The sequence below is a fragment of the Salvia splendens genome, chromosome 11 (genome assembly GCF_004379255.2).
Source record: "Salvia splendens isolate huo1 chromosome 11, SspV2, whole genome shotgun sequence".
Classification (NCBI taxonomy): Eukaryota; Viridiplantae; Streptophyta; class Magnoliopsida; order Lamiales; family Lamiaceae; genus Salvia; species Salvia splendens.
The window spans coordinates 22,162,750-22,178,132 of record NC_056042.1 but is presented as its reverse complement, the minus strand read 5'-3'; the positions used below and the strand labels follow the sequence as shown (position 1 = coordinate 22,178,132).

General features: G+C 36.7%; 2 protein-coding genes across 3 annotated transcripts; one reads left to right on the top strand and one right to left on the bottom strand.

The window, feature by feature from the left end:
* The first annotated feature begins 228 nt into the window (after positions 1–228).
* On the top strand, positions 229–9,653 carry LOC121756010. 2 transcript variants are annotated; one of them, XM_042151462.1, is made up of 7 exons: positions 232–472; positions 1,499–1,610; positions 2,797–2,958; positions 4,219–4,265; positions 8,023–8,149; positions 9,185–9,251; positions 9,325–9,653. In XM_042151462.1, exons 1-7 carry the CDS (start codon positions 284–286, stop codon positions 9,371–9,373), a joined length of 753 nt encoding a protein of 250 aa, XP_042007396.1. In that variant the 5' UTR covers positions 232–283; the 3' UTR covers positions 9,374–9,653. The 2 variants fall into 2 exon arrangements, with proteins under 2 accessions (XP_042007397.1, XP_042007396.1); XM_042151463.1 differs by lacking the exon at positions 2,797–2,958 and having other exon boundaries at positions 229–472.
* Positions 9,654–9,657: 4 nt separating this feature from the next.
* LOC121756011 lies at positions 9,658–11,166 on the bottom strand. The gene is made up of 2 exons (XM_042151465.1): positions 10,246–11,166; positions 9,658–9,971 (listed from the first exon to the last, which is right to left on the bottom strand). The coding sequence occupies exons 1-2, from the start codon at positions 10,854–10,856 to the stop codon at positions 9,899–9,901; spliced, it is 684 nt and encodes a 227-aa protein (XP_042007399.1). The 5' UTR covers positions 10,857–11,166; the 3' UTR covers positions 9,658–9,898.
* Between the last annotated feature and the right edge of the window lie 4,217 nt (positions 11,167–15,383).

Genomic DNA, 15,383 nt, shown 5'->3' with positions numbered 1-15,383 from the left:
ATGGCAATGCTTGAGGTATTATTTGAAGAAATAACAACATGCGGAAATAGGATAAAAGGAGTAAGAAATAATTTTGAAAAGAATAGCATAAAAAAATAAGATAAAAGTAACTGGTTTTTAACAGAACGTATTAATTTGAATACATGTCAACTTTAAATTTTTTATATTAATTTAAAATAATGATTAAACATTTAGTATGGAATGTGTAATTGCCCTTAATTAAGCAAACATACAACTATACAAGTTTGCTAATTTCAAAGCTAAATAATTTGAAGTAAGAAGAATGCATCCGATATTTGGGAGAGTAGTGGCGGAGTGGTCATCTCCGTCGCAGCAAATCTCCTCGCCGGCGCCGTTTCTGTATTGCGTGCACCTTAATGGAAGCGACGATTTGACTCTCAGAGTTGTCGCCACCGATTTTCAGAGCAATACATTTCAGGTCATTAGGTCTCGCCATCAGCTCGAAGACTTGGTAATTTAATCTTTTCATCCTCACATATTATTAATTCAAACTCTTTCCTCTTTTGTTTTCTTGTTCCAGTTTAATGTTTGGATTCCTGCTATATTTTCGCGGAGTTGTTTCAGTTATTGATCACTTACCGAGAACAATTACTGAAGTGATGATGCTCTAATCGTAATGAAAATGAAAATAGAAGATTGATCTTTAGTTTTATTTTTTTGTTTTTTTGGAAATACTAGTGTGGCATTGAGTCTTTTCTTCGCAATTTAGGTTTGCTTCAGCCTTGAAAGATGGGGCAAAATAAGAGTATTTGGCAAATGTGTTATGATCTCTCTTACCTTCATTTGGATGACTTGTTTCTTGGCACATTGCTATATTTACTGTGGGTTCAAAGGTCAAAAACATCGGAAACTAAGCTATCCTAGTCTAACTTGGAGTGAACTGATATATTTGGGTTTTAATTATTTAGCCTTTGATAGATCTTTATAAGCAGTAACATTCACCTAGTATTGTTGATGATCGTTTCCTCTGAGGAATATAATTAAGAAATGCTGCAGCTGGAGCTATATTTATGATCTTGGTTTTAATTTCCGAGGCATGTGGCTAGCTCAAAGGACCTATGTGGCATGTGCCATGGTCTGTGTCATGCATTTTCTTACCTCATATGTTATTTCATATTAGCCATCGGCATGCTACTATGGAATCATATACAAGAGAGAGTATTACGGGCAAAGCTTTCCGGGGTGTTTTGATAGCATCTGTGATATTATGGGTTCTGTAACAGGTTGATCATGCCGGACATATGCTGCTGACTATTTTGGGAAGTATATGAGATGAGTCAATGTACTAGTAATTGCATGTTAGTGTGTTTAATTTATTTTGTTTATTAAGTTTTAGATGTAGATTATCATTTCTTGGTCTACTGGCAGACGCTACAGAAACAACTTCTGAGCTGATATAACTGAATGTATGTTAAAATTACTGTTTTATATTTTTTTTTCACAACTGACTTAACCAATCATTTTTTTATATATGTAGAGAGATGATATAGGGATTGGTGGCTCATGGTCTGAGTTTATCGACTACATCACGACTTCCCTAAAATCAGGAGATGTGAAGCTTGTCTTGGATGGTGTATCAGAATTGGGAGGTAATCCAACACTCTTAGTCTTGTATTCACAATCATCATAGTAAAGGGTCTCAGTTTGCTGTAAACATGAACTGAGAAGAAAAAGTGACCTCTTTCTCGTGAACCGATAGCATGTTCTGTTCTTCACGGCCGAGACCGGAGATCTTTATTTAACTGTTTTTATCGAAAAGACATCTCTCTCTCTCTCTTAACATAGTAAATACTAGAAACATGAAAACGATATTGAAATTCAAAGTATTTTGATCTGTTTTTATCAGAACGACGTTTCTCTCTCTGGGAAACCTTTTATCAAGCACTGCATAAGTGTGTAACTAACAAGACCTTCTTTACAATTTACATGTAGAATAGCCATGTAATTCTATTTTCAAACCTATATAATCCACAGAAATATATTAAATCTAATCAATACTACTCCCTCCGTCCCATGTTACTTGCACTATTCCATTTCGGCTCGTCTCAAACTACTTACATTATTTCTAGTTTAAGTTAGAATTAATGTCTTTAATTAATATGTTAGATTAAGTTAAGAGCCCATTTATTAAGTTATGTCTCATCACACTTAAAATTCTAATTTAACTATACTAAAAAATCAATCCCAAATTTACGGCCTAAAATGAAAAGTGCGAGTAACATGGGACGGAGGGAGTATTATTTAACATGGAAAGCTAGCAGTAACATTGTAAGATGAAAAGCTTGAAATATGAAAATAATCTAGAAATCAAAACCCATGAAAATTAAAGACTTTTTTGTTTTGCTTCGCTTCGCTTAGCGGAGTGGAGCTTTTATTTTCTTTACAACATCAATTAGGAAAGATAGAAAAGAAGCATGTGGTACCATATCCTTGTTTGCCTCATATTTGCGGTGAAGCTTAGATAGAGTAAACTAAACAAAATCAATCTTTTGATTTTTAATTTTTAGTATTTCTTTTTCTTATTGTTTCTGATAAAAAATTTTATGCTCAGTGTACAGCAGTGACCAACTTTCCAAAACTTGTTTCGTTAGGTTATTGCCTATCTAAGTATATCTAACGTCAGTAATTTTCATGAGTAAAGGAGATTTATATGCAAACCTTATCAGTTTGGGGGGATGATACTTTCTGATATATTTTCTGTACCCAGTTTATGATTTTGTAATATCTTCCAAAAAATTTGCATCAAGCTATACCTAATGTCCTTTGTGACGTTAGGTGCTTCTCAGGCAAAATTAATCTGCCAAAAAGCAAAAGGAATGCCACGGATCTTGTTAGCCCTTTGTAAGCTCGTCAATGGTGCTGCTAGTGAGGAAATGGCAATTCTTTCGCTCGAACTATACAATGGTTTCAAGGACACTGAGTGTTCACTTGCAGAAGGTCTTGTATTGATTAAATTACATAGAAGTATAAAGTCTTCCTCCTCTCAATCTGCAGAATTAAATCCACTCATAAATAGGGTTAGGTTTTACTTTAGTTGAGGATTAGCTCACTGTTAAGAGAGTTCTTTTTCTCTTTTACATTTAAAAATGAAACTTTCTTGATTCCTCTAGAAGGGTTGTTTACTAAGATCTACCAATGTTGTTTTCGTCAATAACGTATACAGTTTTTAAAAGTATAACGTAGGGTTAATTGCTGAATAGATAATGACTTTTGCCCTAAATTGCGTATTAACATGAAATTTAAAACATGTGAACAATACCATCAACGATGTAGCAAATTCAACATTTTTATTTTTTGGTGAATTTTGTCCCTGTTCTGAAATGCATTTTACAAATAAACTGGAGTTTTTTTTAACATGGAAAAGGTTAGAGTTGATGAATTTTCTATTAATTAAAATGTGGTGCTTATTCAAAGGCTCTTAGAGTAGTGTCAAATTTGCTAACTAAGGCAACCGTCATGGTTTATTCAACAATTATCCCCAAATGGTACTGTTTTTCTAAAACAAATAATACTGTTGGCTATTGCCTCTGGCGATGTGTTTTTCTTGATTTTATTTCTAAAAAATCCTTACTACTGAATAACAGAAGCTTGCTATTTTTTTATCAACTTGTTTCAACTTTCAAGTGTTTGTGTTGATAGTTTTACTACTAGATCAATTCCAATGTTTACTTAAGTTGTCATAATTGCTCTACATCAAAGATAAATGAATCTTCATTGGTGAAGGAATGTATATCTGTTGTATTTCATTTCCCTTACAGTTGTGAATGCTGAAACTAGGTACCAACCTTTTCTCCATAGTTTTTGTCCCACAGTTTGTCCACACGTGGATACTTTAACGAACTCACATTAAGTAGGAGTGAGAGTTGTATTTGTTGTTTTACCGTGGGAGGAGATTGTTATAAATGACTATATAAGAAATAGCTTCTCACCCAATTCATTACACGAGCACTTCTAATCAGGTGTTTCCATTTCAATAACAAAATAATAAATGCAAACTCTTTGATCATTCACTTATACATCCAATATAGATCTGTGTGACAGATGTCATGAGTTTATGGGTACTTTTGTTTTTGTATTGTATATTTGTGTTTGTTATTATTCTTATTGTTGTTGTTGTTGTTGTTGTGGTTGTTGTTATTATTAGTATTATTACTGTTACGAATGCTAAAGACTTCTGTCTATGTGTCTGTGCTTCAGAGAAAGGGAGCAAATATCACTTGCAAAAAGCTCTAGCTACTGAACAGGTACTTGTTATTGCTGGACAAAGAGTGGTTCCTGTAATAAATATAAGGAACAAGTTTTATCAATCTTTATCTTTTTTCTGAATGCTTATATGATCAGGATGTTGTAGTATTTTACCTTTCTTCTATTTCCTGTGTCAACCAAGTAGATATGTTAGGCGGGCCTATTATTCATTGCAAACTTGAGACTGAGAAATTTTCTGGTTTCTTTCCGACTCTTGTAGTTTCATGTATCAAAAGCTGGCTTAGAGTTTCTTCTTGCTATTTCTCTCTTCTAGTTGAGGATTCTAGCTATAGACTGTTGTTAATCTTCGCCTTTTGTAATTTCAGTAATAATTGTTATTGTGGTATTTCACTAGTGCCTCTAATACTCATTGCATTTGCGATATCAAATCAAGCGATTCATATTTGCTTCCTAAGAATCAAGCACTCCAAAATTCTCCAATGTGTTGATTATGACAATTTAGATCTCTGTTGCGGTTATGCAACGAGCTTCATTGGGAAGCTAACTTGGTGACAATAGAACTGTTTTGAGTGAGGGACCCTACATTTTGTGCTAGAAAAATGTCACTGGATACAGCTTTTGAACAACTTCCACTTTTTGGTGCTGGGATAAGGTCATTGAACACAGCTTATAAATATGTTAACATCTTTATGGATAAGAGTTTACCCTACCTGAGTTTAGATCATGCCACTGTATTTTTTAAATATAAAAGCATTTCCTCTTTACTCCTTAATATTTTGTACCCATGTACAATGTTTATTCATGTATCTGATACGGATTGGAGGAGTGGAAATAGGGAAGTAGCTGGGCCAGCTGATGTGGAGGATTTGGTGGGCAGCGGCAGAATGATAGAGGAGATTAACGGGTTAGATAAAGCAGCGGCAGAATGATAGAGAAGGAGATTAACGCTTTACTCTTAATTATTAATTAGTTAGGATTTGATTAGATTTATTTACCTAATTAGTTAGGATCTGGTTTAATATTTTAGGGTTATAGATTATTATAAATAGAACTTAAGAATGAGAGCAGCGTATCTTTTGGAGAGATCAGAATTTAGACGGCGTAGCTGTGGCCTCCTTCGTGAGGATTATTTCTTGTTCTAGTTTGATTAGTTATATTGAGTTCCTTCCCTTTATCGCTTATCTTCTTGTTCATTAGTCTCGAGCCTTTACTCCTAACTAATGGAGAAGATATGGAGAAGAAATAGGCAATCTTGTTAAGTTGTTTTTTCAGTTTCATGATTAGTTTTGCTGCATTAAATCATTTATAAATAGTGAGATTCTTGGTAGATTGGGGGAAGCTTGGAAAGTATCAGTTTAGGACGAGTTATCTCGTAGGCCTCTTCAGAGGATTATCTTGGGCCTCTTCGGAGGATTTCTTTTATCATTTGTTACTTCCATTCTTGTTCATTTCCTTCTATTTTAATAATATCAGCCAAAGTGTGAGTTAGATATTCTGTCAAGCTCTCGTCATGATTGGTTAATTGAGTGACAGCCTTTACTCCTATCAATTTGGTGCGGTGGACGATGGTTAATTCTCGGACAGAAGCCACTCTTGCTGTGGTTGGATTGGAGAAGGCTATATTGCAGATGCAAAAGACGACAGATCGAATCAAAGCTTTGAGTTCTCAGATTGAGGATTTCATGTTGGAGTTTCGAGAGTCTTTTGTGTCTCCAACGATGACGTTTCCAAAGTTTGATGGATCTGAGGCTCTTGCCTGGCTTGCACGGGAAAACCAATATTTCCTCATCAACAAGACACCTTTGGATACACGTGTCGACGTAGCCATCAGCGCCATATCCGGACCAGCAATACCCTGGTTACAATTGCTCCTCATGCGTTGTTCTTCGTTGTCGTGGGACAAATTCGCACAAGAGTTGTTGCGCCGTTTTGGTGATTCAGAAGGATGGAAACCCAAGAGTGTTGCTGTTCGCAAGGAGATACCAACTATTACCACGTCAGCAATCCACACTGATATCGATACTAAAGAGATCAATAGCATGCCCCTGCCCTTGCCAGTGCAACTGCCCATTCCACCTCCAGTTTTGGTGCCTCTACCATCTCCTACCAGTCCACCTTCACCAGCAATTCCACCTACACTATCAACGGCAGTGTTGTCAAAATGTCGTTCGGGTCGCTCGGGTCGCCCGGGTCGCCTGGGTCGAGACCATCACCGCCCCAACATGGGTGGGTCGATCGAGATACAGGGTCGCCGCTGGGTCGGATGGGTCGCCTGGGTCGAGTGAGTCGCCTGGGTCGCCCTAAACACATGCTATCTCTGATTTTCTCAAATCTCTCACATGTTTTCTGATTCTCTCAATCACAATTCTCTATATATATGCATGCACCACATCAAACTTTTCAAACCTACTTTCTACACTTTAGAATTCGGCCTCTTCACTCCTAAACAAATAAACAATTCAAAGATCTGATGCCGCCACCCTTCATATATTCCTTTGTTTTGATATTTTCAGACAATGGTTTCAATTATTTATTGTGTTATGACTTATGAATTGTTTTGATATTTTGATCATTTCTATTTTCCATTTCATCTCTATTCACATGAATTGCGTCTACATTTATATTATTTGATATATTATAAACATTAGAGCAATATATTTATTTTATTTAATATTAAAAGGCAAAAAAATTAACCTAGCTTTGTGGGTCTCTCGACCCCGTCGACTCGTCGACCCGCGACCCGAATTTTCACCCCATCGACCCGGTGCGCCCCGCGACCCTAACAACACTGATCAACGGTGACAGCACCGCTGTTGTCCACCTCCAGCCCTGATATTCTGCAGTTTCAACCTCCTTTCTTGACTCCGCTGCAGCGTTTAGTTTCTGCGGCTACTGCTGACCATACCAAACTCATGGTTTCATCGACTCCACTGACAACAGCCATGATGACAGCACCTCTGTTGTCTGCCAACCCCGATAATTTGCAGATTCAGTTTCCGTTCTCCCTGCTGCGATGTCTAGTTTCCGCTGCCCACAAGTCCACGCCTATGGCGGTTTCCTTTCCGGGGTCTCTATTCTCATCAACAGGCAACCTATTCTCCTATCTGGATAGGCTGCAACTCCTTCATATAGTTGGCCATCTTCTATGGTTCAATGCTCTGGCTACTACCCGAAAACATGAGTTTGAACCTCCACCGGACAAAGTACTTGGTTTCCATTTTGATCTCCGCCTTGAGGGCAAGGCTGTTTTGAGGGTGAGGCAGTTGATACGGATAATGGAAGAGAGATAGTAGCCCACAAATCTAGTTGAGTGGTTAGTTTGTTCAGCTAACTAATGGAGAAGATATGGGAGAAGAAATAGGCAATCTTGTTAAGTTGTTTTTTCAGTTTCATGATTAGTTTTGCTGCATTAAATCATTTATAAATAGTGAGATTCTTGGTAGATTGGGGGAAGCTTGGAAAGTATCAGTTTAGGACGAGTTATCTGTAGGCCTCTTCAGAGGATTATCTTGGGCCTCTTCGGAGGATTTCTTTTATCATTTGTTACTTCCATTCTTGTTCATTTCCTTCTATTTTAATAATATCAGCCAAAGTGTGAGTTAGATATTCTGTCAAGCTCTCGTCATGATTGGTTAATTGAGTGACAGCCTTTACTCCTATCAATATCTCACCCATATCTATATATGGAAAAAAATTGAATCTACTTCCTATTTTCTTGTCATGGTTGCCATACTTTTTGTCAAGTTGATACTTTGGGTTTTGTTTTTCTAATGATATTTACTCAACCCGTCTCAGGAGAAGAATGCTGATCTCCAGAAGCAATTAAGCATGACATTTTACTCAGGAAAGCACAAGTCACAGAAAATAAATGACAGAAAAGACCAAGGTTCTTCATCTGCTATAGTTTCAGCAGAGTCACCAGGTATCAATTCTTCAATAAAGAAAGTTCGTAATCCTTTCATTTTTCCCTTCATGTTTTTTTAGAAAAACTTTCTGTTTATCATGTAGCTCTTTGCATTTCCTTGTTACTAAGTACCTGATCTGTTACTCAAGGACATCTTTTACTCCTTGGAGCCTCGAACAATTAATGTTATCTGCAGGATTTGCTAGTGCCTTCTGACAAGTTTTTTAGAATATGCTTGAGCAATGAAATTAGTAACTATTACAATTTAATAATTACTCCATTCCTCTAATTATTTTAAATCTTAATGTAAAAACTACAAGCTAGCTACCAATGAAGCATCATCAGTTGAGATCATTTTTTATGGTACATAATGGGTAATGTTGTACTCCCTCTGTCCCACCATAAGTGATCAATTCCATTTTGGGTTGTCCTACCATAAGTGATTGATTTTCTTTTTTGGTAAGAAGCAACATCTTTCTCTCTCATACTTTATTCAATCTCTCTTACTTTATTCTCTCCTGCTTTTTCGTTTCTCATACTTTATACTCTCCACTTAACTCAATAAATACCATTTTCTTAAATCTCGTGCCCAAAAGAAATTCCTCACATATAGTGGGACGGGGGGAGTATTCAATTCAACTGTTGAATTATACGTATATACTCGCTCTGTCTTAGTTAAGATCACATGCATTCCTTCACATGCATTCCTTTTTTAGTCTTCCAAATAAGATGACACATTACTAATTTTGGAAACTTTCTTTGTCCAATTTATACACTTCCAATTTTTCTCAATCCAATTAAAATATTTATCTCTCTCTATTTTAATACTTACACCCCCCTTTTCTCTTTCCAATTAAACACATTAACCAATAACTCCTAATCCCGGCCCGGCCAAGAAATGTGTCATCTTAGCCGGGACGGATGTAGTAGTTTTTTCCATGGCCAAACTTTAGTAATGTAGCTTTAAGCGGCCTGCTTTGGAGGAATTTACGCTCTTATTCTAATATTTGGAACTGACACTTCCCCCCTCAACATTTTGTGCTGGAATTGTAGACAAGAAAACTGCTTCTGACACAAACGCAAGAAAGGGAACTAACCGTGTTGTACCGGCATACCGCAGGTTACTATCGGTTTCTGGCATGTTTGATTAATTGCTTAGAATCTAGTTTGATGGCCATAATCTCCTTTGGCAGGTCTAAAGTAAGAGGAGCTATTTTAAATGACACCGAAGATGATGCGTAGAATTTCAAAGCATCATGGCAACATGTCTTTGTATCATGTTCATTACACAGTGTCACAAGTTGATAGTTCTCGATATCAACCGACGCTCAGTGGTTGGAGTACTGAGTCTTGCTGTGCGTTAGTGGATTTTATTTTTAAATAGGAAATGGAAATATCTCACAGGCAGCATCTTCTGATGTGAATTTTAACTGCTAGTACATGTTCTTGTGACAATTTTTCTTGTCTTTTTATCATTTGTTATTACTAGAAATGAAATTGGAACAATCTGGACCATCTGGAATTGATTTGTCCGAAAAAATACATTAGTAGCCTGCTTGATTGCCATTTTCAAAATTATACAACTTGTCGGCTCTTGCTACTGTGGTTGTGGCTTCATTGCTTAGCAACTGCTGGTACAATATTTGTGACTAAGATTAAATTCTGCTTTCAACTGGGAAGGTTTCAGGCATGCTTACACTTGAGATTTGAGCATCTGGATTCGCAGCATTTCGTATATAATCTCCTTGCTGTGCTTGATCTACATGATCAACTTTTGCAACTCTGCGATTTTTTACAGAACAGGCACCCAACCTGTCCTCTTGATTTGTATTTCTTCTCGCTGAAAGACATTGACAAGGTATCGAGTAATTATTAACTAAGCTGTACAGTTTTGGAGTTGAAATAAGTACGAGAAGCTATCAACTCCGTAGGTTCTGCAAGTTCATTATATTCTGATTCCCTGTATTCATCTATACTGCTTAAAGTCTATTCAGTGGTTTGAACATTGAGGTTCTTTACGTTTTGATAGATATTAATTGTTTCCATAGCCTATTTTTTCTATGCCCAAACTATGATGACTCTACTGCTAAGAGCAAAGATTGGGGAAAGTGTACCTGGTAAGATTACTGATATTACTCTTTCTGATGATATTTCTACTCTTCCGATAATCTGTTATGGCTAAATATATAATCTTCCACCACTCTTTATTTGCTTGTTTATCAGGTCCCTCTCTTGAGTGCTTTCTCGTATTGGCCTTCTTCTTCCTCTTTGAACTGAGCGATACAGGTAAGAACATCTTTAGTAAAAACACTTCGCTCTCCATGCTTTCGCTCCTGCATATTGGTTTAGTGTTGGCGCTTTTCATTATCAAGGGGGTTTTATGCTTCACTTTCTCGTCATCTGTTACCACAACCTCCTTGTCTTGATGCTCGACTATATCTTTGAGTGTCAGCTCATATGAAGATTCAGGAACTTCTTTGAGCATCTCCATGAGCTCCCTTCTACCATCAACGATTGCCCTTAAACGGGACGTTGGGGAGAGGCAGCTATACTGGTGGTTCTCGGGAAGCAAAGTGGAGGTTTCCGGTTTTCTCCACAGTGGAGGAGATGACGCTTCAACTTGATCTTCTCCGCGCATTTGGAATTCAAACAACTCATCCTCGCAGCAGCGGTGACCAACCGATAACCTTTCTTCCCAGAACTTGAAATCGCTCGATCTTCCCATCACTCCAGGTATCGTCTCATCAACTGCGTTTCGATTTTGATTTTGGCTTCCTTGATGAAGAATGAAGGGTGAAGGTTTGATAGGAGAGGAGTAGAGGCTATGAAGAGTGGTTGGTTCATTAAATTACAGATGATTACAAGTCGAATCTATATCTATTTTGATATTAGAAAAGTTGCAATTTTCTAGAACTTATTCTTAGTCTTTTGCCGTCTATATTGGGACGAATAGAAACTGTGACTAATATTCAAAATTTCTTCCAAATGTGCTTGCCAAAATTCATTGGGTTTAATTCCCCTTTTTATTGTCTTTTCTTATTGGAATTTTTAATGATTAGTCTGCATCATAGTTTATTAGAGGAAGTTTAAAGTCTCAAGGAAGAAATAAAATCAATTTCAACTTCTGTAAAATATTTCATAGATTAGTAAGGTTTTATTAAATTTTTTAATGTTGCAGTTTCATCTGAAAATCTAAATATTCAGTATTGTTTCACTAAATTGTGCATATTTTATCTCGTCGTACCGTTCTATATCGACCGAAGTGAATATACTAACACTATTTTAATTATTTCTTTTTCTTTATCATGCTTTACAAACTCATTCAGTTTTATTAGTATATTTTAGTATTTGATATAACTTCCTCTGTGCATCCATAGTTAAGAGATAAAGTATGAAAAAATATGTTAATCATAAAATGACTCAATTATAATACAACGTTCTGCTATTTAGTGTTTGTTTAACATTATACATTTTCTTGATTTAAAATCATGCATGAAGCTATGAAAAATATGAATGTATTCCAAATGCATGATGAAATCGCATAAATATAGGAAGAGATTATCAGAAAAATTATACTACTATTTTCTCTATGAATATTTTTTTTTATAAATTTTGGTTCATTCATGAAATTATTCATGGTTAGTCTCTCTTATGAGTTAAATCTCATTTTTTACTACTCCCTCCGTGTTAAAAAAAATAAAAACATTTGAAACGACACGAGTTTTAATGCACAATTGGTAAATTAAGTAGGAAAAATTAGTAAAGTAAGAGAAATGAAAAGAAAAATGAGTAAAGTAAGAGAGAGGAAGAGAAAAAGTAGTGAAAGTAGAGTTAGTGGATTGTGGGGTCCATGTCCTAAAATAGAAAAATTCTAAAGTTTCTATTTTTAAGGAACGGTCCAAAATGGAAATAGTTGCTATTTTTAAAAAACGGAGGGAGTGTTAGTACATTAACCCTTTTTCTCTTTATCTTTCACATTAAAACTTGTACACTTATTATCAAGATTATTTTTGTGGAATAATATAGGTGAATATTTTTTTCAATATTATAGTACTCATTTTTGTTTAGCGTCTTTGTGTTATTTAACAGAAAGCGCTAAAAGTATATAATATCAACCAATGAATAATAAAATCGATCAATAAGATAAAGTGTTAGATGTTATATTACTACTTAGAATACTCACTTTTCATTTAAATTTGTCCACTAAAGATATCACATTTTCATTTTTGAAAAAAAGTGGTACGTCATATTAATTATATATCATATTTTCATTTAAAAAAAAATATTATGTTATATTAATATAAAAAAATGTATTTTCTTTTTTTATTTAATATATAATTTTTTTTTATAAAATCAGGTGTTATTTTATAGTGTCACCTTTTACGGAACGGATAGATAGAATATGTATGTCATATGAAAGCTCACGGTTTGACCAATGTGACCATCCAGAAACTATAATTAATTGTATCACGACATATTTAAAACTAATTTATTGGAAAAATTACTCAATTTTGTTATGTAGTTGGAAAATGGCGCTCTTAAATTCGGGTAGACCCCTACTCCACGTTTATCGACTAAGTTTGCATTTGACTAAATGCACTAAACACTAGAGCTATAGATAAGTTGATGATGAAATATTTAAAAAATTATTAAAAAATTTATTTTTTAAGAATACAAAAATTTAGACTAAATGCACTAATCAACTAAAACATTAAGTAAGTTGATGCTGATTTTTTTTAAAAAAACCACTATAAAAAACCGTGCACAAAAAATGACTAGTTTTAGGGCATCCGCAGCGGCGTCTCGCTGCGGGCTCGGTTGCTGAAATTAAAAAAAAAACCCACTATAAAAAACTGTGCACAAAAAATAGACTAGTTTTAGGGCATCCGCAGCGGCGTCTCACTGCGGGCTCGGTCTCGTCCCGGCGAGACGAGTCCGCAGCGAGACGAGTCCGCAGCGAGACGCTGCTGCAACCTATCCGTCTCGTCCCTTAGCTCGGGGGAAGGGTGGGTCGGCGGACCATCTCGCCACGCGCCAGCGCCACGTGGCGAGCTCTGGCGCGCGAAGTGACGCCCACTCGCCGCCCCGCGGTGAGCGTCGTCATGGCTGACGCAATAAATATTTTTTTAAAAAAAATCCTTTTTTTTGCAAATTTTTTTTTTAAATTTTAAAAATTTCAACGGTAATATTACCATTTTTAAACGGTATTTTTTTTTTCTTTTTTTTTATTCTATAAATACTCATACTCTTTCATTTTACACATAAACACACTATCCCTCATCTTTTTTTCTTCTCATCATCACTATCCCTCATATCATCTCTCTTTCCTCTCCAATTCTTCACCCAAATTTAATCAATTCATGGATCCATTTGAGCAAATGCGTCGAATAATGGAAGAATCGCTAGAAGAAGAGCGACGCAGGGAGGAGGAGGCCGCGGCGGCTCGTCAAAAGTGACCCGGCAAATACATCCATTGTGACCAGGAGGAAGCCGCCGCAAGGTTAGTACGAGATTATTTTTGTGAGAACCCGGTAAGGAAAGATACCTACTTCTGTCGCCGTTTCCGCATGCGGCAGCTATTTCTGCATATCGCAAATACATTGGCAGCCCGAGAAGAGTACTTCCAGAAGGGTTCGACGCTACTGGCCGTCCCAGTCTCACAACACTCCAGAAATGTACTGCAGCAATCCGTCAGCTTGTTACTGGACAAACGATGGATTTGTTCGACGAGTACCTGCACATTGGGGATAACACTGGGAGACTGTGTTTGATGAACTTCTGCAAAGGCGTCCGGGCAGCCTTCACCGACGAATTCCTAAAGAAGCCAAGCACCGAAGATTGTCAGTTTCTGCTTCGACTTTACGAACAAGAGCACGGATTCCCCGGGATGCTTGGCAGCGTCGATTGCATGCATTGGCAATGGAAGAATATCCCTGTGGCGTGGATGGGATCATACACGAGCGGCCACAAAGGCACCTACCCCACCGTTATACTCGAGGCAGTTGCCGACTACCGGCTATGGATTTGGCTTGCGTTTTTCGAGGTCCCCGGATCGAACAACGACATCAACGTGCTCAACCAATCCGATCTCTTCACCGAAGTTTTGAATGGTAAAGCGTCGGCCATCAACTTCACCGCTAACAACCACCAGTTTAAAATGGGGTACTATCTTGCTGACGGCATCTATCCGAAGTGGCCAACCTTCGTGAAGACGTTCAACAGGCCGATAAACGAAAAACATGCTCTTTTTGGGCAGAAGCAAGAGGCTGCTCGCAAGGATGTGGAGAGAGCGTTTTGGGTTCTACAAGCTCGATTCAACATTATCAAATCCCCGGCCCGTACGTGGTTTATGGAGAATATGGTCGACATCATGTATACGTGCATAATCTTGCACAACATGATTGTCGCCGACGGAGGACCTAATGCGGGAAATTGGTTCGACCCTGAAACCGCGGGAAGCTCTTCCGCAAGTAGTCAGCCTCGCAGTGGAGTGCACCCTTCTTTGCAAGAGCGAATATTTGTTCGGGAAAGGACACGTGATTCTATGGCCCACGCCTAACTCCAGGAGGATTTAATGGAGCACATTTGGGAAAAATTTGACAACTGTTAGACGATCACCGCATCACTTTCCCTGATTATGTGGATTTCAATAAATTGTAATATTATGATTTCAATTATGTATTTTTCTTATTTTCGGATGTTGTAATTTTTGTGATTTTTTAATAATTTTATGAATTATTAGTATTAATTTAATATTTCAATGAAATATTAATTGAATTTGTTGGAAATAAAAATAAAAAATGAAATTGAATGAATAGTTAAGGGATGAGATGATTAAGTGATGGAGGGATGCAGATGCTGTCTTTTAGTTAAGAGATGTGGTAAAAAGTGCAGTGAGGCCCATGAATAGTGAAGAGATGAGACGGTTATGAGACGGTATGGAGGGATGCAGGTGCACTCTTACTTTTTCCTATCTCTCTTTTATTTTACCATTATACAGTAAAACTCGTGTTATCTACAACTTTGTCTATATTTTTTGGATGGAGGGAATATTTTTAAGGATACAAAAACTGAGGCGCAATTACTAGCTTTGGAATTTTTTTTATAAACAATCATATTTAGGACGCAAAAGAAAGTGTTACTAAATTGAAGGCGAATTATCTTAATCTTTTGTATTTTGAGGACGCTTTTATTTTTGTCTCCTAATTTTAGTTGAGACACCAACAATAAAGACACTTCATGGAGCGTTGAT

Coding starts and splice junctions, on each gene's coding strand:
- LOC121756010 (XM_042151462.1), top strand. CDS start 284: ATGCATCCGATATTTGGGAGAGTAGTGGCGGAGTGGTCATCTCCGTCG. Junction 2,959..4,218: donor TGAGTGTTCACTTGCAGAAG/GTCTTGTATTGA, acceptor TCTGTGCTTCAG/AGAAAGGGAGCAAATATCAC. Junction 8,150..9,184: donor AGTTTCAGCAGAGTCACCAG/GTATCAATTCTT, acceptor CTGGAATTGTAG/ACAAGAAAACTGCTTCTGAC.
- LOC121756011 (XM_042151465.1), bottom strand. CDS start 10,856: ATGGGAAGATCGAGCGATTTCAAGTTCTGGGAAGAAAGGTTATCGGTT. Junction 9,972..10,245: donor AATATCAGTAATCTTACCAG/GTACACTTTCCC, acceptor AATGTCTTTCAG/CGAGAAGAAATACAAATCAA.